Below are 26,384 nucleotides of genomic sequence, written 5' to 3' on the forward strand. Positions count from 1 at the left end.
CGAGAAAAAAATATATTGACAAAAGTGGAGCGAGTTTTCAGCTATGGGGACATCATTCATCGTGCACAAATGACATACAGACTTTTGGCCAGCAAATGCAATGCAGAATAGTTTACTGAAATGTCTAAAGTTGCAGATTCCTGTTAATTGTTCAGTTCTTATATTTGTTTGTCTTGTGTCACTCACACATGTTCTCCAAGAAACCAGATAAGAGAAGAGAGGGAAAATGCTGTTATGGTTCTTGTACTGTGAAAATATCAGCACTTTTTATTTGAACATGGAGTTCTACTTATGACTTTTTCACAGAATATTTATTTCTGGAAAATTGTAGTTTAAAGTATGAATATTTTTGCAGCTAAGTTTAACAAATTGAACTGTGCAATAAAGAGGTGTAATTTTAATTTTTTTTATACTTCGTGTTTTCAGTTGCACATGTTTTATCAAGATTTGAGGAGAATACAGATTTTAAAAAGAACGCATGTCTGTTATTTACATTTAAAATATACCTGCAACATTGGTAAAAAAAAAAAAAAAAGACTCGAAAGGACTTAAAATTCCAAGTTTCAGACTTGGGACTTGACTTGACTATTGCCTGTCTTGACTCGAGACTTGACTTGACTTGAGTGTCTTTGCTTGAGACTTGACTTGGGACTTGAGGTATAAAGACTTGGACTTACTTGAGACTTGCAAAACACTGACTTGGTCCCACCTCTGGTCTGTAATACTGTCATGTAATACATGTGTATGTGTATTACATACAGTGGTGGACGAAGTACACCAATTATGTACTTGAGTAAAAGTACAGTTACCTTGCATTGAATATTACTCAAGTAAAAGTAAAAGTATTCACCTCAATTTTTTACTTGAGTAGAAGTACAAAAGTATCTGCCTTCAAAAATACTTAAGTATTAAAAGTAAAAACCTTTTTTTTCTTAGCGTCACATCAAAACCCCTAGGCCTACTCGATCAAAAGGTGAACAGGAAACAGTGCCTTACATTTGCCTAGCAAACACAAAATACACAAAACTAGCCTATATTATCCTCACAACATTCATCTCCAAACTTTATCCATATTAATAATTCACACTAGAAAGGTAGACAAGTGGACAAACCGTTTTAATATGAAAACATAATTCACCACCAAATAGAACAATAATTTCGAACCGGCCACTTCAGACCAGCTTGGGGGACTTTTTCTGAGGTTCTACGTTGTCCACCACATGGCGGGACAGGGAAGCTAGAAGCTCTAGCACCTAGAACTAGAACTGTGTGCAGCCCTACCAACTGAACTCATAATATTAAACTTGGCCGAATAATTAATATAATAATAATCAGAGTTGCCAACTCTCACACGCATTGACTGTCTTTACCAGAGACCATTTTCACTCGCACTACACTTCACATACATCCGATTTCTCACACTGAAAAAAAATCTAGTTTATTTACCTCTGATCTACATTTATGATTCAATGAATTACTAGTTCGCTGTGGCGTCAACCACTGGCGATCGATCGCGACATAATACTTAATTTGTGTCCAACAATTTACACTCAACGTCACCCCCCCCCCCCCCACCCACCCGCCAACTTTTTACACACATGCCGCCGCCCCACCCCCCAACCCTGATAATAATAATTTTAATAATTTTGCTTTGCTCATATTTACTTGCCTTCGCCTCCCTCATAGGAATAAATTGCGAAGTTCGCTTCGCTTGGCCAAATTCGCGTGTATGTGTTCCCGGCTTTAAGGTTTGATGTGGGAGTCTCCTGTGTTAAACTGGCACTTAGCATCTCCACAGATTGCAATTCGGGTACTAGCACACTGCTTTGGATAAAAGCATCTGTTAAATGTAGTGTACTTCAATGTCATATAATTAACAGGGGTATATAAAACTACTAATCTAATGGTGAACTTACTTCGATGTGTTTTTTCAAGTTTGACAGCGAGTTCATAAATGATGACAGCGATGTGTTCTTCGGAATACAGAGGAGGAATACGAATAATTCTTCTTTTCGAGGAATACAAACACTTCGGCTAAATAAGGCCAGGGGTGTTGTGGGAAGACATCTGTTGCAGCCATGTCAGATACTCAGCCATTTAGCGTACAAATCTTAATCTCTTACTGAGCGCTGATTGGTTATAGTCTGTGACATGGTACACTTTTACCTTTCGGTATTTTATTAAACGTTGATTTAAAAATGAAAAAGGAACGAGATGTTTCTGTAAATGTAACAAAGTGAAAAGTACAAATTTTCGCTTTGAAATGTAGTGAAGTAAAAGTATAAAGTCTTACCAAATAAAAGTACTTGAGTAAAGTACAGATACATGGAAATGTTACTTAAGTACAGTAACGAATTACATTTACTTAGTTACTGTCCACCACTGATTACATATACAGTTGTGATCAAATTTATTCAACCCCCAATGCTGCGAAGGGTTTTATGGAATTCAGTGCACATTTGTAATTGTGTTCATAATGAAATCTTACAAGGACTTGTTAAAGAACTAAATGCAACTAAGATAGCATCAATTTTTTTTGTCATAAAGTATTAAATGGCCTTTTTGTGATTTCTTCATTGACACAATTATTCAACCCCTTTACGACTACCACTCCTAAGAACAGAGGTTCATTCCAGTGTTTTCCATCAGGTATTGAAAACATCTGTGGATGTCAACGAGCAGCAATCAAGCATGATAAGCACCAATTAGGCAGATTTAAAAGGACTGTGATACTCAGCTCCTTCTAGACATCTACTGGTGTGATTCCAAGCATGGTGAAGGCAAGAGAATGGTCCCAGAAGACAAGAGAAGAGGTTATTGCTCTTTACAAGAATGGCAATGGATATAAAAAGATTGCGAAGTTGTTAAATATTCCAAGAGACACTATCGGAAGTATCATTCGCAAGTTCAAGTTAAAGGGCACAGTGGAAACGTTACCTGGTCGTGGCAGAAAGAAGATCCTGACCGCGACTGCTGTGCACTACCTGAAGCGTAATGTGGAGAAAAATCCCCGCGTGACTGCTAAGGAACTGAAAAAAGACCTGTCAGATGTGGGCACTGAAGTTTCAGCTCAGACAATAAGGCGCGCACTGCATAACGAAGACCTCCATGCCAGAACGCCCAGACGCACCCCCTTGCTGACTCCAAAGAACAAGAAAAGTCGACTGCAGTATGCCAAAAGTCATGTGGACAAGCCACAAAGGTTTTGGGACAGTGTACTGTGGTCAGATGAAACTAAATTAGAACTGTTTGGGACAATGGACCAGCGCTATGTTTGGAGAAGGAAGAACCAGGCTTATGAACAAAAGAACACCTTGCCTACTGTGAAGCATGGCGGGGGGTCAATTATGCTTTGGGGCTGTTTTGCTTCTAATGGTACAGGAAAGCTTCAACGTGTGCAGGGTACCATGAATTCCCTTCAGTACCAGGAGATCTTGGAGGAAAATGTGATGGAGTCAGTCACAAACCTGCGGCTTGGGAGACGTTGGACCTTCCAACAGGACAATGATCCGAAGCACACATCCAAATCCACTAGAGCATGGTTGAACATGAAAGGCTGGAACATTCTAGAGTGGCCATCGCAATCACCAGACTTAAATCCAATTGAGAACCTCTGGTGGGACCTAAAGAAGGCAGTTGCAGTGCGCAAGCCTAAGAATGTGACTGAACTGGAGGCTTTTGCCCATGAAGAATGGGCTAAGATACCCATAGGTCGCTGCAAGACACTTGTGTCAAGCTATGCTTCACGCTTGAAAGCTGTCATAACTGGAAAAGGATGTTGTACTAAGTACTAAAAAATAATGTCACTAGGGGGTTGAATAAAACTGATAATGATGTGAGCACAGTAAAGACATTTGTGGTTATTCCATCATAAATATTATGTTATGTTTGTCTAATTTATAAGTGCCTCTTTGATATAATTGTAAATAAGATGACTGAAATGATCAAAATCAATGTCAAACTGGCCAAAACACTTTATTTCAGTGGGGGTTGAATAAATTTGATCACAACTGTACATATAGTCATGTAATATACATGTCTGGTACGGAGACTGTCTCCTAACCCTAACCCTGTGTCACATGGCCATTCGAACTGACTAAGTAGTGGTCAGTGTGTGAAGTGACCTGTGGTGTATGAGAAACCCAAATTAAACAGAGGACCCATCCTGCCATCCTCCTCTGGTCAGCAATGGACACTAGAAGTTAAGCAGCAATACACAAAATAAGTAACGAAAAACAAAAAATTGTGAATCATAGTTTTCTAGAAGTCCTTGTTTGGGTTGGCTTGGTGTAGGTGTGTCCATTACCCATCTGACACAGGAACATCTGTCCAGGGCAACAAACAAGTAGGAGCTGGGGTGAAGGAGGGCAGGCCACAGCAGAGGGGCATTTTGGGGTGGTGGGAGTAGCCACAGCAGCTGAGACAGGTTGAAACATCATGAGTAACAGCAGGACATCAGGAGTAGGATTACATCAGCAGGACATCAGGAGTAGGATTACATCAGCAGGACATCAGGAGTAGGATTACCTCAGCAGGACATCAGGAGTAGGATTACATCAGCAGGACATCAGGAGTAGGATTACATCAGCAGGACATCAGGAGTAGGATTACCTCAGCAGGACATCAGGAGTAGGATTGCATCAGCAGGACATCAGGAGTAGGATTGCATCAGCAGGACATCAGGAGTAGGATTGCATCAGCAGGACATCAGGAGTGGGATTGCATCAGCAGGACATCAGGAGTGGGATTACCTCAGCAGGACATCAGCAGTAGGCTTACATCAGCAGGACATCAGGAGTAGGCTTACATCAGCAGGACATCAGGAGTAGGCTTACATCAGCAGGACATCAGGAGTAGGATTACATCAGCAGGACATCAGGAGTAGGATTACATCAGCAGGACATCAGCAGTAGGCTTACATCAGCAGGGCATCAGGAGTAGGCTTACATCAGCAGGACATCAGGAGTAGGATTACATCAGCAGGACATCAGGAGTAGGCTTACATCAGCAGGACATCAGCAGTAGGATTACATCAGCAAGACATCAGCAGTAGGCTTACATCAGCAGGACATCAGGAGTAGGCTTACATCAGCAGGACATCAGGAGTAGGATTACATCAGCAGGACATCAGGAGTAGGATTACATCAGCAGGACATCAGGAGTAGGATTACATCAGCAGGACATCAGGAGTAGGCTTACATCAGCAGGACATCAGGAGTAGGATTACATCAGCAGGACATCAGGAGTAGGATTACATCAGCAGGACATCAGGAGTAGGCTTACATCAGCAGGACATCAGGAGTAGGCTTACATCAGCAGGACATCAGGAGTAGGCTTACATCAGCAGGACACCAGGAGTAGGATTACATCAGCAGGACATCAGGAGTAGGATTACATCAGCAGGACATCAGGAGTAGGCTTACATCAGCAGGACATCAGGAGTAGGCTTACATCAGCAGGACATCAGGAGTAGGATTACATCAGCAGGACATCAGCAGTAGGATTCCATCAGCAGGACATCAGGAGTAGGATTCCATCAGCAGGACATCAGGAGTAGGCTTACATCAGCAGGACATCAGGAGTAGGCTTACATCAGCAGGACATCAGCAGTAGGATTACATCAGCAGGACATCAGGAGTAGGCTTACATCAGCAGGACATCAGCAGTAGGCTTACATCAGCAGGACATCAGGAGTAGGATTACATCAGCAGGACATCAGCAGTAGGATTACATCAGCAGAAAGAGAGACAAGATTATTAGGCATGACTTAGTACAGTGAAGTGTGAATGAATGGACTATTGTGTGCAAGGATGGACTCCAGCAGATCTAGATATGGCAACACAGCAGTAAGGGCGGAGCCAGAAGGTACATAGCAGTGAGGGCGGAGCCAGAAGGTACATAGCAGTAAGGGCGGAGCCAGAAGGTACATAGCAGTAAGGGCGGAGCCAGAAGGTACATAGCAGTAAGGGCGGAGCCAGAAGGTACATAGCAGTAAGGGCGGAGCCAGAAGGTACATAGCAGTAAGGGCGAAGCCAGAAGGTACATAGCAGTGAGGGCGGAGCCAGAAGGTACATAGCAGTAAGGGCGGAGCCAGAAGGTACATAGCAGTAAGGGCGGAGCCAGAAGGTACATAGCAGTGAGGGCGGAGCCAGAAGGTACATAGCAGTGAGGGCGAAGCCAGAAGGTACATAGCAGTAAGGGCGGAGCCAGAAGGTACATAGCAGTGAGGGCGGAGCCAGAAGGTACATAGCAGTAAGGGCGGAGCCAGAAGGTACATAGCAGTGAGGGCGGAGCCAGAAGGTAACACGGGCATGAGGCTCTCTGAGGCATCAGCACTCTGCCGCTCTCAGTCAACAAAACTGAGTGACACAAAAGAGGTGACGGCATCACAATCACTTCAGTCTGTGTGTGTGTGATGTGTGTGTGTGTGTGTGTGTCTGTGTGTGTGTGTGTGTACTAAATGTCATGTAGTGTTGGTATGGTCTGTCAGACAATGTCTGGCATTGTTCTGTACATCACCACACATCTGATCTGTACTGAATCCAGAAACAAAGCTCACTTTGGAGAAAGCTGGATAGAAAATATATTTCAGGCCTCATATGTTTACCCAGTCAGAGTCAATTCCGACTTCTTCTAATTTTACTCCAAATGGAATATTTTATATTTCAGCGGAAGACTCTTTGACATGACGTAATATTTGCATAAGGGGAAGATGAAATAATTTTTACATAAAATGCTGGAATTTGCAGCAATGTGGTAAAAATAGTTTCAGCTGATATAATTTGCAAAATGGTTGCTATGAGTAATGCAAAAGGTCCCATCAGCATAACGTTTACAGACACAACAGCAGTTCAGAAGTCGTACAGGATCTGGGTGTCAACTACAAATGACACTTTCATATGAGGAATGACATATCATCATAGTATGGGGTTAGTTTATTCAAACAGGAATTCTCAGTGTAAGCTGCACAGTGTATTTGATCTGTACTTCAGAAGGAATTTCAAAGGTCCCCATTGGTTCCAATACTTGTGAGTGGACAGATGTCTGACGGCTGGTGGGCTGTCTCCTGCAGAGATTGAACAGGTGTCTAATGGCTGGTGGGCTGTCTCCTGCAGAGATTGAGCAGGTGTCTGACGGCTGGTGGGCTGTCTCCTGCAGAGATTGAGCAGGTGTCTGACGGCTGGTGGGCTGTCTCCTGCAGAGATTGAGCAGGTGTCTGACGGCTGGTGGGCTGTCTCCTGCAGAGATTGAGCAGGTGTCTGACGGCTGGTGGGCTGTCTCCTGCAGAGATTGAGCAGGTGTCTGACGGCTGGTGGGCTGTCTCCTGCAGAGATTGAGCAGGTGTCTGACGGCTGGTGGGCTGTCTCCTGCAGAGATTGAGCAGGTGTCTGACGGCTGGTGGGCTGTCTCCTGCAGAGATTGAGCAGGTGTCTGACGGCTGGTGGGCTGTCTCCTGCAGAGATTGAGCAGGTGTCTGACGGCTGGTGGGCTGTCTCCTGCAGAGATTGAGCAGGTGTCTGACGGCTGGTGGGCTGTCTCCTGCAGAGAGTGGGCTGTGATGGAATCCTGGGATCCAAGGCAGAGCTGGACATGTGTGGGGTCTGCAAAGGCAACAACTCCACCTGCAAAATCTACAAGGGCAAATACACCAAACAGCATTACACTAATGGTAAGACCAACACACCAAACAGCATTACACTAATGGTAAGACCAACACAACAAACAGCATTACACTAATGGTAAGACCAACACACCAAACAGCATTACACTAATGGTAAGACCAACACACCAAACAGCATTACACTAATGGTAAGACCAACACACCAAACAGCATTACACTAATGGTAAGACCAACACACCAAACAGCATTACACTAATGGTAAGACCAACACACCAAACAGCATTACACTAATGGTAAGACCAACACACCAAACAGCATTACACCACCCGTAAGACCAACACACCAAACAGCATTACACTAATGGTAAGACCAACACACCAAACAGCATTACACCACCCGTAAGACCAACACACCAAACAGCATTACACTAATGGTAAGACCAACACACCAAACAGCATTACACCACCCGTAAGACCAACACACCAAACAGCATTACACTAATGGTAAGACCAACACACCAAACAGCATTACACCACCCGTAAGACCAACACACCAAACAGCATTACACTAATGGTAAGACCAACACACCAAACAGCATTACACCACCCGTAAGACCAACACACCAAACAGCATTACACTAATGGTAAGACCAACACAACAAACAGCATTACACCACCCATAAGACCAACACACCAAACAGCATTACACCACCCGTAAGACCAACACACCAAACAGCATTACACTAATGGTAAGACCAACACACCAAACAGCATTACACTAATGGTAAGACCAACACACCAAACAGCATTACACTAATGGTAAGACCAACACACCAAACAGCATTACACAACCCGTAAGACCAACACACCAAACAGCATTACACCACCCGTAAGACCAACACACCAAACAGCATTACACTAATGGTAAGACCAACACAACAAACAGCATTACACCACCCGTAAGACCAACACACCAAACAGCATTACACTAATGGTAAGACCAACACAACAAACAGCATTACACTAATGGTAAGACCAACACACCAAACAGCATTACACCACCCATAAGACCAACACACCAAACAGCAATACACCACCCATAAGACCAACACACCAAACAGCATTACACTAATGGTAAGACCAACACACCAAACAGCATTACACTAATGGTAAGACCAACACACCAAACAGCATTACACCACCCGTAAGACCAACACACCAAACAGCATTACACCACCCGTAAGACCAACACACCAAACAGCATTACACCACCCGTAAGACCAACACACCAAACAGCATTACACTAATGGTAAGACCAACACACCAAACAGCATTACACTAATGGTAAGACCAACACACCAAACAGCATTACACTAATGGTAAGACCAACACACCAAACAGCATTACACTAATGGTAAGACCAACACACCAAACAGCATTACACCACCCGTAAGACCAACACACCAAACAGCATTACACCACCCGTAAGACCAACACAACAAACAGCATTACACTAATGGTAAGACCAACACACCAAACAGCATTACACTAATGGTAAGACCAACACACCAAACAGCATTACACTAATGGTAAGACCAACACACCAAACAGCATTACACTAATGGTAAGACCAACACACCAAACAGCATTACACCACCCGTAAGACCAACACACCAAACAGCATTACACTAATGGTAAGACCAACACAACAAACAGCATTACACCACCCATAAGACCAACACACCAAACAGCATTACACTAATGGTAAGACCAACACACCAAACAGCATTACACTAATGGTAAGACCAACACACCAAACAGCATTACACCACCCGTAAGACCAACACACCAAACAGCATTACACTAATGGTAAGACCAACACACCAAACAGCATTACACCACCCGTAAGACCAACACACCAAACAGCATTACACTAATGGTAAGACCAACACACCAAACAGCATTACACCACCCGTAAGACCAACACACCAAACAGCATTACACTAATGGTAAGACCAACACAACAAACAGCATTACACCACCCATAAGACCAACACACCAAACAGCATTACACCACCCGTAAGACCAACACACCAAACAGCATTACACTAATGGTAAGACCAACACACCAAACAGCATTACACTAATGGTAAGACCAACACACCAAACAGCATTACACAACCCGTAAGACCAACACACCAAACAGCATTACACCACCCGTAAGACCAACACACCAAACAGCATTACACTAATGGTAAGACCAACACAACAAACAGCATTACACCACCCATAAGACCAACACACCAAACAGCATTACACTAATGGTAAGACCAACACAACAAACAGCATTACACCACCCATAAGACCAACACACCAAACAGCAATACACCACCCATAAGACCAACACACCAAACAGCATTACACTAATGGTAAGACCAACACACCAAACAGCATTACACTAATGGTAAGACCAACACACCAAACAGCATTACACCACCCGTAAGACCAACACACCAAACAGCATTACACCACCCGTAAGACCAACACACCAAACAGCATTACACTAATGGTAAGACCAACACACCAAACAGCATTACACTAATGGTAAGACCAACACACCAAACAGCATTACACCACCCGTAAGACCAACACACCAAACAGCATTACACCACCCGTAAGACCAACACAACAAACAGCATTACACTAATGGTAAGACCAACACACCAAACAGCATTACACTAATGGTAAGACCAACACAACAAACAGCATTACACCACCCGTAAGACCAACACACCAAACAGCATTACACCACCCGTAAGACCAACACAACAAACAGCATTACACTAATGGTAAGACCAACACAACAAACAGCATTACACTAATGGTAAGACCAACACACCAAACAGCATTACACTAATGGTAAGACCAACACACCAAACAGCATTACACTAATGGTAAGGCCAACACACCAAACAGCATTACACTAATGGTAAGGCCAACACACCAAACAGCATTACACCACCCGTAAGACCAACACACCAAACAGCATTACACTAATGGTAAGACCAACACACCAAACAGCATTACACTAATGGTAAGACCAACACAACAAACAGCATTACACCACCCGTAAGAGCAACACAACAAACAGCATTACACCACCCGTAAGACCAACACACCAAACAGCATTACACCACCCGTAAGACCAACACACCAAACAGCATTACACTAATGGTAAGACCAACACACCAAACAGCATTACACCACCCGTAAGACCAACACACCAAACAGCATTACACTAATGGTAAGACCAACACACCAAACAGCATTACACTAATGGTAAGACCAACACACCAAACAGCATTACACTAATGGTAAGACCAACACACCAAACAGCATTACACCACCCGTAAGACCAACACACCAAACAGCATTACACCACCCGTAAGACCAACACACCAAACAGCATTACACTAATGGTAAGACCAACACACCAAACAGCATTACACTAATGGTAAGACCAACACAACAAACAGCATTACACCACCCGTAAGACCAACACACCAAACAGCATTACACTAATGGTAAGGCCAACACAACAAACAGCATTACACTAATGGTAAGACCAACACAACAAAGAGCATTACACTAATGGCAAGACCAACACACCAAACAGCATTACACTAATGGTAAGACCAACACACCAAACAGCATTACACCACCCGTAAGACCAACACACCAAACAGCATTACACTAATGGTAAGGCCAACACAACAAACAGCATTACACTAATGGTAAGACCAACACAACAAAGAGCATTACACTAATGGTAAGACCAACACACCAAACAGCATTACACCACCCGTAAGACCAACACACCAAACAGCATTACACTAATGGTAAGGCCAACACACCAAACAGCATTACACCACCCGTAAGACCAACACACCAAACAGCATTACACTAATGGTAAGACCAACACACCAAACAGCATTACACTAATGGTAAGGCCAACACAACAAACAGCATTACACCACCCGTAAGACCAACACACCAAACAGCAATACACCACCGTAAGACCAACACACCAAACAGCATTACACTAATGGTAAGACCAACACACCAAACAGCATTACACTAATGGTAAGACCAACACACCAAACAGCATTACACTAATGGTAAGACCAACACACCAAACAGCATTACACTAATGGTAAGACCAACACAACAAACAGCATTACACTAATGGTAAGACCAACACACCAAACAGCATTACACTAATGGTAAGACCAATACACCAAACAGCATTACACTAATGGTAAGACCAATACACCAAACAGCATTACACTAATGGTAAGACCAACACACTTAGCAGCAGTACGTTTACTGATAGCCAGTTCATCTAACAGTTATACCAACTATATGTACAATAAAAACAGATGTACAAGTGACACTGTGACGGGCAGTGTGAGCAACTAAAAAAGGAAGCGATCACGCCAAGTCTCAGGGAAATAGGATGGATTAATAGAAAGTGTGCAAACCAAAAACCCGTGCATTGTTCCAAATGAAGGAAATAATAACCAGCAGTCAACTGGTACAAAGACAAGACATATATAGAAGAACAAACGACCCTCAGGTGAGACGGATCACGGGTCCCGCCCACCTGAGGGACGAACATCACGTGACCAAAAACAGGACTGCTGCCGCTGTAACCGGGGGCGACCGGCAGGGGCCCCCCCCCACAACGTGACAGACACATGCAATTAAGATTTGGTTCTGTAACATGCCTGCATTACAATATTAAAACCATATTAATGTTTTTCACATAATAATAATAATAATAATAATAATAATAACATACGTTAAATCTCTGGAAAAAAAAAAGAAAAAAAATATATATATAAAATACATACACACTGCTCAAAAAAATAAAGGGAACACTCAAATAACACATCCTAGGTCTGAATGAATGAAATATTCTCATTGAATACTTTGTTCTGTACAAAGTTGAATGTGCTGACAACAAAATCACACAAAAATCATCAATGGAAATCACATTTATTAACCAATGGAGGCCTGGATTTGGAGCATAGGTACTGAGAAGTGGTCTGTGGTCCCCACCTGCAGAACCACTCCTTTATAGGGGGAAGTCTTGCTAATTGCCTCTCATTTCTACCTGTTGTCTATTCCATTTGCACAACAGCAGGTGAAATTGATTCACAATCAGTGTTGCTTCCTAACTGAACAGGGGTGGGTTTCCAGAAACGTTTGTAGCGCTAAGTACTTCGTAACCTCGTATGAAACGTATGAGGTTAAGAAGTACTTGGCGCTAAGAATGTTTCGGGAAACTCACCCCAGGTTGGTTTCACAGAAGTGTGGTTGACTTGGAGTTATATTGTGTTGTTTAAGTGTTCCCTTTATTTTTTTGAGCAGTGTATATATATTAGGGGTGGGACACGATTAAAAAAATTAATTGAATTAATTTGAAGCTTTGTAATTAATTAATCGAAATTAATCACATTTTTATCGCATTTCAATATTTCACACGAGAAATATTAATTTAAGTTCGAATGATGAATGAATCAATGAACATAATCATAAACTTCAACATATTGTTTATTTTTCCACCAGTCTACTACACAGACCAATAGATGAGTGCAGAAAACAGCAAACAGTTTTCAGAACACTGGAAATTCTGACCAAAAATGAGTTTTGCTCAGGATATTGGAAGAATAAGAAGAACTGAAGTAAATCAGAAAATGATTTTTAATACCATTTTAGATGGTAGACTTTCTTTAATTTCCCAGGCCTCTGCCACAGGCATCTCCATAGTGCCTAGAAGTGGTCTTCTGCATGCTCAAAGCATGCAAATCTATAACATGAGCTGTCACACCAAGATAATTCTTGTTGCTAACAGAGGTCCAGTGATCTTCAGTCAGAGCCACATTTGTGGCGCTCTTCACAATAACCTGTTTTGCTTCCCTTTCCTCATCATACAGCTGCTGGATTTTCTTCGACATTGTCTTTCTGCACGGCAGTTTGTAACTTGCATCAGTTGACGCAATTTGCAGCACTCCATAAACCGTAGCGTGCGACTCTGCCTACCTCGCGTGAACCTCCGCGAACGGTGGAGGCGTTTAAACTTGCTGTGTCTTACTTAAGCCTTCGACCACAGAGAGAGGTCTACAGTTTACAGCAATCCATCTCGCCAGTGAATTGGTCAATTTGACGTGGACTTTGACATTTTGTTTCTTAACTTGAACCCCGACATGTGGTTGAGTGTTGACTGGCGACACTGCTCGTACTAGGAATACATTTAGCAGCTAAGTTATCATTACTGACCTGCGCGTTAGCCCCAACATGTTTTGCGTTGAGGTGGTAATGAAGGGTGGAAGTGCTCCTGTGATAAGCGAACTCCTTCCTACATAAAGTGCAAATAACACTATTTCTTTTCTTATATTTAAATTTCCCATCCACCAGCGTAGCCTCTTCAGTCATCTCCATCATGATCTTATTGTGCGTCCATATAATCTGTATGTCTGGAACTCGTGCACTGAGAAACATTCCACGGTGCAAAAGTATCTCATCCCTTAAATGCGTTAAATGCGTTAATATTTTTAGTTCGTTAATTTTCCTGTAATTAATTAATCGAAATTAGCGCAATAAAGTCCCACCACTAATATATATATATATTTATATATATATATATATATATATATATATATATATATATATATATATATATATATATATATATATATATATATATTTATATGTGTATGTGTTCGCGTGTGTGTGTGTTAGATTACTACACAGTGGTTACTATCCCATCTGGGGCCCGTAACATTCATGTGTTGGAGCTGAACACCTCCAGCTCTTACCTGGCCCTGCGCAACAGACAAAGGAAGTACTACCTGAATGGCCAGTGGACCATAGACTGGCCTGGCAGACACTCCATGGCTGGGGCTGTCTTCCACTACAGGAGACCCTACAGCCGCCCTGAGAGCCTGATCTCCAGAGGGCCAACCAACGAGACCCTGGTGGTGGAGGTGAGTGCCATAGGGTTCCTGCTGTAGCTGATCCCCCTCTCCTCCTCATAGAGGTGCAGCAGGTCAGGTATAGATCTTCATAGGGTTCCTGCTGTAGCTGATCCCCCTCTCCTCCTCATAGAGGTGCAGCAGGTCAGGTATAGATCTTCATAGGGTTCCTGCTGTAGCTGATCCCCCTCTCCTCCTCATAGAGGTGCAGCAGGTGAGGTATAGATCTTCATAGGGTTCCTGCTGTAGCTGATCCCCCTCTCCTCCTCATAGAGGTGCAGCAGGTGAGGTATAGATCTTCATAGGGTTCCTGCTGTAGCTGATCCCCCTCTCCTCCTCATAGAGGTGCAGCAGGTCAGGTATAGGTCTTCAAGGCAACACGTGCCCCAGAGACATCGTCATATTCTATGCCATGTCATGCTATTGATCACTGTCACCAATAAAGTAATCAACTTAGTTTCTGTACTGTGTGCGATAGTGTGGAGTGTGTATCTGTATTGTGTGGTGTTGTGGAGTGTGTATCTGTCCTGTGTAGTGGTGTAGAGTGTGTGTATGTACTGTGTGGTGGTGTGGAAAGTGTGTACTGTGTGGTGGTGTGGAAAGTGTTTCTGTTCAGTGTGTGGGAGTGAGTATCTGTCCTGTGTAATGGTGTAGAGTGTGTGTATGTACTGTATGGTGGTATGGAATGTGTGTACTGTGTGGTGGTGTGGAAAGTGTTTCTTTTCCGTGTTTGTGGGAGTGAGTATCTGTCCTGTGTAATGGTGTAGAGTGTGTGTATGTACTGTATGGTGGTATGGAATGTGTGTACTGTGTGGTGGTGTGGAAAGTGTTTCTTTTCTGTGTGTGGGAGTGAGTATCTGTCCTGTGTGGTAGTGTAGTGTGTGTATGTACTGTGTGGTGGTCTGGAGTGTGTTTCCACATCACTGTTCCATCTCTGGGTGTTCCTCTATGTGCAGGTTCTGGTCCAGGGTGAGAACCCGGGCGTGCGGTGGGAGTACACAGTGGCCACCAGGGTGAGAGAGAGCAAACACAGCTACAGCTGGACCGTTATCACCACACAATGCTCAGCAACGTGTGGCAGAGGTACTGTGTTCCAGTGTTACACACACACACACACACACACACACACACACACACACACTTTCATGCACACACACTTACACACAATTGCATGCATACACATGTGTCACACAGAAAAACACATCACTGACACACTCGCACACATAGCTCTGACACTCATACACATCACTGACACACACGCACATCACTGACACACACGCACAACTCTGACACACACGCACAACTCTGACACATAGATAACGCTGACACACACATATATCTCTGACACACACACACACACATATAACTATGACACTCACACATACCTGAAACTCTCACACACATAACTGACACACTCCCACACATACCTCTAACACTGTCTCACACGTAACTATGACACACTCTCACAACTATGACATTCTCACACAACTGCTGAATACTGCTGACGGGTGTTACATGCGGCTGTTCATTCAGAATGCTGTTTGTCAGTACCAGATACAGATTAGCACACAGTTGCTATGGTAACCTCACCATTGCAACAGGTATGGAGATACTATTCTGTGGTGGAGATGGTGTTATTCATTCATCTTACGCAAGGTGTGGACCTCGTCCCCTCCCACTCGACCTCGTCCCCTCCCCCTCAACCTCGTCCCCTCCCACTCAACCTCGTCCCCTCCCACGTGATCCTGTTATTACTGACCCTTAATGGCCTCTGGTTACAGAGAGCACAAAGAGAGCTCTGTGTTAACACCTGCTTCAGTGTGACCTATGACCTGTGTTGGAGTGTTAGGGTTAGGATTACAGTGTTAGGTTTAGGGTTAGGGTTAGATTTAGATGGTTAGGGTAAGAGTTGGAGTATTATGTAGTGATGATCCTGCAAGGCAGCAGTAAAAAAGTAAATCTTGCAGAGACAGCAGAGCCCCACAACAAAGATCATGGACACGTGCAGCCAGGGCCGTGAGGAAACTGTGAGAGGGTGGAGCAAGCTGAAGGGTTTGGAATGGGATTCCTTGCTGTGCAAACATACCTCACACCCAGCCACAAATGTACCCACTGCCCGGTCCATGCCGGGCCACCAGAAACGTCCAGAGTATGTCTTGCACCAGGGTGAGCCGCGAATGGTGAGGAATTACCCCAGTCCATCCCAATCTTCCTCAGACGAGCGGAGACGTATAACCGACCCACCGGACCCTCTCCCAGGTCGGGCACGCGGACCGTTTCTACGTCCCATTGGATGGGTGCTACAATCTTGGTTGTGGGGAGTACCTTAACGCCAGGTTTTTGTGGTCCGTCCACACTAAAAACGGATGCTTAAGCCTGGTTTATACTTGACGCGTCGCGAGCGGCGCAAGGGTCCGCGCAGCCAAAATGACGTAATCGCTGTGGCTCCGTCGTGCACCTCTCGAATTTTGTAACTTCGCGCGCACGTTTCTTTATACTACCACATATCATTTCGGACAACATTGCAAAGCCATATTTATGTTTGATGCCTGGTGTATATATACGGTCTCTGGTCAGGTAAAAATGTTCTTTCCCCTGTTTTGCAGAGGTTTTTTATTCTCCACTGCCACCTATCGCCACGGAGAACACTGCAGCGATGCTCGCGAAAGTATAAACGCCTACACCGCTCGCGCAGGGTCGCGCGAGGTGGGCGGAGCCGCGCGCTACGGTCACTCACGAAAGTATAAACCAGGCTTTAGCCCCCTCCAGCCAGTGCCTCCACTCCTCAAGCAACAGTTTGACAACCAACAGCTCCAGTTTGGAACTGTGTCAGAATCTCGGATTGGAGCTGGAAGGCTATTCCATAATTGAGGGGCTTTAAAGGAGAAAGCTCTGCCTCCGGCTGTAGTCTTACAAATTTTTGGAACTAAGGGAAATCCAGCATTTTGGGAGCGCAAAGGGCGAGATGGGTTGTAGTAAGCAATGAGTTCACTCAGATATTGTGGGGCAAGACCATGTAACGCCTTATAAGTTAAGAGAAGAATTTTAAATTCAATTTGATATTATTGGAAGCCAGTGTAATGCCGCGAGAGTGGGACTAATATGATCAAATTTTCTTTATGGATTGTTTAGAGCAGGGGTGCCCATTACGTCGATCGCGAAGTAAGTGTGGGTAGATCGCATGACATTAAGAATTAGTGGATGAATGACAGGCTATCGTCCATCTGCACTGACGGTTGTATTTTGATTGACATATATGGTAGCCAATCTGACATCTAGGGTTTGACACATGCGCACACACCCCCCACCCCCCGTTGGCGATCGACACGCCGCTAGAAAATAAATAGGTAGATCTTTCTGACTTGGTCGTCTTATAAGTAGCTCGCAAGCTGAAAACTTGTAGGCACCCCTGGTTTAGAGCATCCAGTTAGTGTCACGGTCACAGCTCCGGACCCTTCCCTGTGGGCGTGCCGCTACGTTGTCTGCGTGTCGTTATGTCCGTATTTGTAGTTCCGTGGGTGTGGGTAGTTTGTGAGCGTGTTCGTCGTCGCACCTTGTCTCGAGATCATGAGCGTTTGTGTTAATCACCTATATAATGTGCGTTCGCGCAGTGTCTTGTGCTCGTCTTTGTCTAAAGCTTGTGTCAGTGTGACACGCTATTCGTGCAGCACTTTCACTTTCGTCATTAAAGAAGCGTTCTATGTCACCGCGCCTACTCGTTGTGCCTTCCTCGTCCCACCGTAACATAAAGACGAGATGACAAGATGCCGGGATACGCTCCTCAGAAGAAGAAGGGGAAGAAGGGCAAACGCCGCCCTTCGTCTGGCCCTTCACCTGCCAGAGGAGTGTTGATGGTGGAGGGGACCTTCCCCCCGGCAGACCTGGGGGAGGAAGCCCCCCCCCGAGGTCGAGTTTGGGAGTGGGGAGTCCGAAGAGGAGGAGAGTCCTTCCCCTTCTGAAGACTCAGAGGAGGAGACGGAGAGAGAAGCCAGCTCCGCTCAGTCCGAGCGCTCCGCTCCCCTCGCAACTGAAAACGTCAGTCCCTCTCCGTCCGTTTACTTGGCACCAACCGAGTATTACGGAGAAGAGGATCCAGATACCAGTCCTCCGCCATCCGTTTACTCGGCACCAACCGAGTATTACGGAGGAGATCCAGACGTCAGTCCTCCGCCATCCGTCTGCTCAGATCTAACAGAGTATTTCGCAGAGGAGCCTGACGTCAGCCCTCTGCCGTCCATGTGCGCGCCCCTCGCCCAGTCCTACAGCGAGGGCGAGGAAGCGGCTAGCTCTCCCCCCTCTGTGCGGTCCGAGGAGACCGTATGTTCCGAGAAGAGGGAGCCACCGGAGGAAGAGGTGCGTTCTAGCTCTGGGGCAAGCAGGATGGACTGCTCGCCCTACATCCCCTCAGAAGAGGCGATGTCCCAGAGCTCAGGAGTCTCAGAGGAGGAGATGGAGATGTCAGGGGTGAGGAGGTGCTGCCTCGGAGAGCGCAGGAGATGCGTAGCCCGAGGTTGTGTTTCGGGGTGCCCCCCGAGGTGCCTGGTATCCTGGCCAGTGAGTGGCGTCAGGCAGACCCTCCGCCAGCGCCCAGGAAGAAGCCAGACGCGCCCAAGGCGAAGCCAGCGGGCGCGCGGCCACCTGGAGCGCCAAGCAGCACTGCGCGGGCGGAAGGAACGGGCCCGCAGAATGGAGCGACCCCGTCTCCGGTTCCACCTGCAGTCCTGGGAGGGTTTGCGCATCTGGCCGCACTCCTGCACTTGGGGAGAGCGATCTCATGGTTGCCCGTGCCTGTATGTCTGTCAGTCCCGTTGTGTCTCCCTAACCTCCTTTTCCCGTTTGTGTTCCCTTGTGTTCAATGTTCCTGTATGTGTGATCGTCCACGTGCCCGTGTTTAATGTATTTACCCCTTTCTTCCCAGGGAGGGTGTTTTAGAGCTGTTCGCGGCGGTTCCCACCATCGGGGGAGACGGCTCTCGGAGGCTCGTGAACCCGGCGGCTCCAGACCTGCCCGTCGGTGTTCGGGGCTTTCCAGCTACGCGGAATGCTCCGGGAGTAGCGAGCCCCTGGTGGAGGGTTCTGTCACGGTCACCGCTCCGGACCCTTCCCTGTGGGCGTGCCGCTACGTTGTCTGCGTGTCGTTATGTCCATATTTGTAGTTTCGTGGGTGTGGGTAGTTTGTGAGTGTGTTCGTAGTCGCACCTGTGCCTTGTCTCGAGATCACGAGGGTTTGTGTTAATCACCTATATAATGTGCGTTCGCGCAGTGTCTTGTGCTCGTCTTTGTCTAAAGCTTGTGTCAGTGTGAGTGTTACCTATACAAGTGCTCGCGCTATTCGTGCAGCACTTTCACTTTCGTCATTAAAGAAGCGTTCTATGTCACCGTGCCTACTCATTGTGCCTTCCTCATCCCACCGTAACAGTTAGAAGACCAATCTTGACGATACACAACTTGCAGGGACTAGCTTCTCTGCATAAGTTAACGAAGGTTAGTGTCTCAGCTTGGCGATATTATGTAAATGGAAAAAGGCAGCCTTAGTGGCATTGCATATATGTGTGTCAAATGAGAGATTCAAATAAATAGTGACACCTAAGCTTTTTGCGGTAGATTTAAGTGTTACTGAAAAACCATCTAGGGTAAGGGGAATATCAGCCCAATTGCTTCTAGCAGCATTGGGCCCAAGAATCAGCACCTCTCTTATGGAACAGGGGTCTCAAAGTGCCGGCCCCCGAGCCACATCCAGCCCGTGACACAGTTTCATACGGCCCCTCACAGGTTAACAAAATAAGTTTAAATCTGGCCCGCAATTGAATTACATTTTTTATGCTTAATTTTTATATTTTCTTTTAAACTTGTCTTTGTGGGTTTTTTTTTTTGGCATAAAAAAAAAGAAAAGCCCAGTCCAATCGTAAGCTGCACGTCTCTACGCATGTGCTCACCATAGCCAAAATGCCTTGGCAAAACTCATCCCATCCTTCTTTCCCACAAAGAAGAACCCCGCAGGTGAGGTTGAAGACAGAATGAAACCAGCAGCCAGAGACTCCTGTATCTATGAGTCCATGGCCTTCCGGTCAGGAGCTGAGCGCGAGAAAAGCCAACCCCTGGGGGCACTTGTGCCGGGTCGATGGCAATGTTGTGTGCCCAATGAGGAGGCAAGAATCCAGCCTTTTGCTTGCTGAATACCTCCTGTATGTCATGGTATTCAACAGGGACTGGCCTGAGATTGAGCAGCTCCTGTGGTCTCTTAGATGTGCTGGGGACACCACCAGTCAGGCAGGAGGCCTAGCATATTGACCCCATTGCCTGAGTGAGCGGTTGAGCCAGTCAATATCCGTGTTGTGGCGCTGAAGCCAGGGGAACCAGAGGATCAGCTAGGTTTTGAGAGCACTAATCATGTACAGCGTGATACTCTGGATATGAGGATAGGTGGGCACATTGAAAGGAACAGTCTGGCTGGACACCTATCTTAACACACCGTCTACAGCAGCAACAGAGAGGGGTGTTTCTAGGCACGCCAGCGGAATTCCAAGTGTGGTGGCCCAAGGACACATCGATGAAGCTGCCCCTGAATCTACAGAGGCGAGCAGCCTGTGGTCTGTCGCGCCATGACATTGTCACTAGGAGCATCAAACCACATAAACAGGGGTGGCTAGCAAGGTCCGTCGGGATCTCCCTACCCACTGGCGGCCCTGTCCCTTTCTTCTTCAGGTCGGGACAACTGATACGCATATAGCCTGCCCCGCCACAATACAGGCATAGCCCCCCTTGTAAACGGGCCTGTCTTTCTTGCCGTGACAGGCGGGTGTGTCCTGTTTACATGGGCTGTTCACCGTCGTTCTCCCTGGTTGAAATTAGACAGAGAAAAATACAATGTAAGGAAAACTTAAGGTAGGCCAGAGAGAATGGCGCAGCAGTGCACTCAAAAGAGCAGTAAAGAAAGACGTGATGACGAGACACCAACACGCATGTTACAGAGAGACAGAGAGAGCTCTGACTGCGGGCACATAAAGTACGGGCATGAAATAACTCCTTTAATTTGTCTCCCTTATATTGGGGAAAAGACAGGTGCAGGCCATGAGTGCTGCTTGTGCCTGAGGGAGCTGGTATCCCTGGAGCAGCCTTGACACAAACCCACACTGATGTGTTTGGCTCTGTGTGATGCAGGCGAGATGAACACAAAAGCAGCATGCTACAGAGACCTGCGTGTCCAGGTGAACCCGTCCTACTGCAGCGCTCACACCCGCCCAAACGTGGGGGTCCAGGGGGTCCTGCAATTCACAGCCCTGCCCTCCAAGGTAAGAATATCCCCCCACGCCCAGTAGCCCCTCCCAGTTAAGAGTAGCCCCACCCTCAGAAATGACAGACAGGATCTCCCTTCTTGTGCTCTTATTCTAGTGTTCATCTGTTTGTTGTGATGTTGACACTCATAGTTGGGGTCTTACATACAGTATATACATCATGAAACACCAAGGGCTTGTGTGGTATTTTTAAATATAACAGTTAGTATTTCCTTGTAAAGAAAAATGAAACCCAGTAACCAAAGCAGCCCAGTAACCAAAGCAAACAGTGTATGAGGTGTGAGCGTATGAGGTGTGAGTGTATGAGGTGAGAGTGATGTATGAGTGATTTGTCACAGAGTGCCAGGTGATTGACATCAATTGACTGTACTGTTTGGCAGTCAATAATAGGGATAGGGACAATCAAACCATGAACTCACAGGAGCTGCCTTGATATCAGCTATATTAAACTTCACTTGAAATGCTTTTTACCTTTCAGTGTATTAATAATGCTTACTGTTCCATTTAACATTTGACTTTTTGAAGTAAAGCGATGTCTTTGGGTCACATTCTTTTCGGTTCCTTAAGATAGCTGGATAGCTAAGTTACTAGCTACTAGTGTTAATCTCCCTTATGTTAGCATACAAACTAGTTAGCTAGTTAACTAGCTTGCTGGAAACTAATGTGTCAAAATGTTGCTGAAGCACTTGCCATCAAACTTTATTTTGAGTGGAGTATTAAAATGTCATTAAATTTAATAATATGAACAAAGTTATATCCTGTAACTAACTAAAAAATATATTGGAGGACTATGGAAGCTGTAGTTAAGATCGTTTGTGTAAGTCTGTGTATGAGTCTGTCTCTCTCTCTCTCTTTCTGTATCTGTTTATGTATTTTCTGGTGTGTTTGTTGATCCACTTTTAGACACAAGCTGCAAATGTCAAGAGTCTCTAATTATATATGACACAGAAACCAAGTCTTACACCATGCTTGCATATGCTGTGTTGTCTGTCTGTATCTCTTTATCTGTTGTGTATTTTTATATACAGAAAAACCCCGGAACTCAACGCTAATTCGTTCTGGAAAGAGTGTCGAGAAGTGATGCAGTCGAGTTCCGAATCAATTTTCCCCATACGAAATTACTGAAAACTAGGGGTGTCACAATTTCGATATTTAATCGAAAATTATGTCACGATCTCGAGCCTCGAAGTCAAAAAGAGGATCGACGATCCCTCCCTCTAAGCTACGCAAGCACCCACACTACGCAATGTAAAGCCTGGTTTATCACTGGGGTGGCCATACCTTAGCCAAAAGGCTATCATCCCTGCCACGTACCAGAGCTTAGCCAGAAGGCTAGGGTTGGGAGGTGTGATAAGCCCTTCTTACCTCCAGTGTTATGTAAATGAGGCGTGTCTCAGGTGTGGGTGGTTGCTGCTTCAACACACACCTTTGGCTGCCTGCCACAAGAGACTGCAAGCTCTCTTGCAAGAAGTCACAAAGTGAGAAGAAGTCAGAAGTCACAAACATAATATTTGAATTATAGTGACATATAATGGCATATTGATTATTCAAAATGGCACTGCTTTTTTAAACCTTATTTTCAGTATTTAGTCTTTTGAAAAACTGCCCATAGGTAAAGATATTTTTACATACATTTATACAAAAAACCCTCAGCTACTTGAAATAGAATAATAATCTTGAGCAATTTTAACTTATCAAGATGGTACTTTTTAGTGTGTCTCTTCCAAAAACACAACAACAATCTTACCAGAAGAAATTTCCGAGTCACTACTCTCTTTTTTTTGCCCCCCCATCTTTGGAGGACAACTTTATTTTTATGTAAGAATAAAAAGAAAACAATTCTGTAAAATACAGTACAATAGTAATAAAAATAATTGGTGGGACATACAGAGAAAAGAGGAGGAGAGAAAAGAGGGTCAGTGTTCAGTGTTCATGGTCAGCCACTGGTCAGTGTTCATCCACAACGTCCCCTCAAAAGCCCTCAATGTCTAAAATACAGTAAATAGTACAGGAAGAGGTGCCTTACACTATCACCGACTATAACAGCCTAAAATGTGGTGTCCCACCAGCCCCACTGCAGAGAGTAGCCTGTTCAGCCAACCCCCCCCCCCCCCCCCCCAAAAAAAAAAGTCAACATTGCCAGAAATTTTGATTCAAGTTAGCTTTATTGATATTCGCACAGTAACGAAACTTGTTACTCTGCACACACCTGGCACTGCCACATCATCTCTTTTCTGCACTTGCCACATGTAAACTAAGTACAAGAAATACAACGCTTAGTGGCATGATTATTCTTGCAGCCACACTTGACTTGGCACAATGCCCTTTTCCCTGTGTCAGGTGTGGGTGGTTGCTGCTGAACCTTTTCCTTGGCCACCTCCTTGGCTGCCATATGAGCCTGTCCAAGCTCTCCTGCAAGCTTCACCAAGAAGTCTGCCCATCTCTCTTTTACACCTGTGCATGTTGTTGCTCATCTATTGTGATATGCCTTCCTGGGTTGTAAGCATTGAAGCAGTTGGCAACGAAAGACCCCCAAACATTAGAGACTGCAGCAAACGGGTCAGTTGCAGCTCGTTCACTGCGTGTGTCCATGCTGTACACACATGCGTGTGTCCTGGAACCGGTATCGCTGCATAATCTTCATGATGGAGGGCTGCTGCATTGCTGGATGAGGATGGCAATGAAAGCCATTAGTTCAGGGAGGGCCATGAACCAGTTTTCATGCTGTGTCGTCTGATGTGCATGCTGAACAGTCCACTCCTGTATCGTCCGAAGCATTTTCAGAGAGATGAAACAGAGGAAACTCTGTAAGCGACTAGACACTTCACTTCTGGCAATAGCAATTGGCTCTCCATTCATGGGATGGCATTCAATTGGGCTGTGATGCCTTCCATAATGTCTACCAATCTCTTCCTCATGCCACACTGTGCCGTCTTTTGCCATCTCTGTCAGCTGCTCGTGTGACTCCATGTGACCTCTCTTTTCTGGAGGTGATGAAGTCTCGTGATCCACAGGAACATAGGTTTGAGATTTGATTAGTGAAAGGTTGAAATAATGTGAAATTGACACAAACATAATATTTGAATTATAATTCCAAAACATTTCAAGTAAGCCTCTTTTGTACTTATGTAGGATTGTTCTCACACTGCAAAAAGTAGCATTTTATTAGTCAAAATAGCTCTGATTTGTTTTACCTTTTTTGAAATAGTTTTCGTCTTTTGAAAAACTGCCACTAGGTAAAGATATTTTTACATTAATTTATACAAAAAAACCCCTTAGCTTCTTGAAATAGAATAATAATCTTGAGCTATTTTAACTTATCAAGATGGTACTTTTTACAGTGTGTCTCCTTCCAAAAACACAACAGCCATAACCAGTAAACAAAAAAGGACATTTAGTAAATCTTACCAGAAGAGATCAGCTGCTCGTGTGTCTCCATGTGACCTCTCTTTTCATACATATTCACCCAAACACATATACAGCCTCACACACACACACCCACAAACATTATTTTCAGTAGTTTTTAGCACTTTGAGTTGCATGTATGTATGAAAGGTGCTATACAAATAAAGGTTATTATTATTATTTATTATAAAAAGGGAAGGGCAGAAAAAAAACACAGCTCAAATGACCACTGCAATGGGGGAGGCCAGGGTTTTTTTCTTCTCTATCTGAGTCAGTGAACACATCCAGCAGAACAATGAACTGACACCATCACCCCCCCTAAGTGGTTGCATGTACATAACAAAGGGTGGCCTAATGGAATGCAAATGTCCCCAGAACTGCCCCCTGGTGGAGACCAGGTACAAAATTTTGGAGTGAAAATGCTGGTAGTCCTAGTGTTATACTCAGGGCTCTCAAGTCTCACGCATTGAGCGTGTGACACACGCATTTGACCGTCTTCACACGCCACACTTCCGATTTCACACGGCGAAAAAAAATATCTAGTTTATTTACCTCCGATCCATATCTATGTCGCCCTCCACTGGCGATCGATCGCGATATACAAACCCCCACCCCGCTCAACAACTTACGTTCGCCCCCCCCCCCCCCTTATGCTAGCATACAAACTAGTTAGCTAGTTAACACTAGAAGCGCCAAAGCTCCGCTGTGACGTCTACTAGAAGCGCCGCCTCTGGTCGACCTACTTATACCTAGAAGCGCCGAGCACCGGTCACTTGACCGCAGCAGCACAAAAAAAAATATATCTTTGCACTGGATCCAATTTCAGAACCCTCCTTTCATGACTTTCCCCAGAATTGTCCTTTTAATAAACTAGTATTTTTACATTGTTAAAAGAAACCCTGCACATGCTAGTTTCAATCGATTTCGCTCGTATCTCTGTAAAACAAGTTCCGGTACTCGCAGAAGATAGTTGTTGTCAATTCACCTCAGCATGGAGCGTGTGTTTACTTCATCCCTGTCGTCGCTGC

The 26,384-nt window shown here is 44.9% G+C and overlaps 1 protein-coding gene across 1 annotated transcript in view; it reads left to right on the forward strand.

Annotated features, from left to right (window-relative positions):
- The window catches only part of adamts16 (ADAM metallopeptidase with thrombospondin type 1 motif, 16), a 118,019-nt gene that overhangs the window by 44,220 nt on the left and 47,415 nt on the right, over positions 1-26,384 (forward strand). Inside the window, 5 exon segments of the mRNA XM_076971354.1 lie at positions 7,546-7,669; positions 14,425-14,669; positions 15,614-15,740; positions 21,818-21,915; positions 21,917-21,948. Coding sequence (XP_076827469.1) covers positions 7,546-7,669; positions 14,425-14,669; positions 15,614-15,740; positions 21,818-21,915; positions 21,917-21,948 — 626 coding nt within the window.

This window comes from Brachyhypopomus gauderio, chromosome 13 (assembly GCF_052324685.1).
Source record: "Brachyhypopomus gauderio isolate BG-103 chromosome 13, BGAUD_0.2, whole genome shotgun sequence".
Taxonomy (NCBI): Eukaryota; Metazoa; Chordata; class Actinopteri; order Gymnotiformes; family Hypopomidae; genus Brachyhypopomus; species Brachyhypopomus gauderio.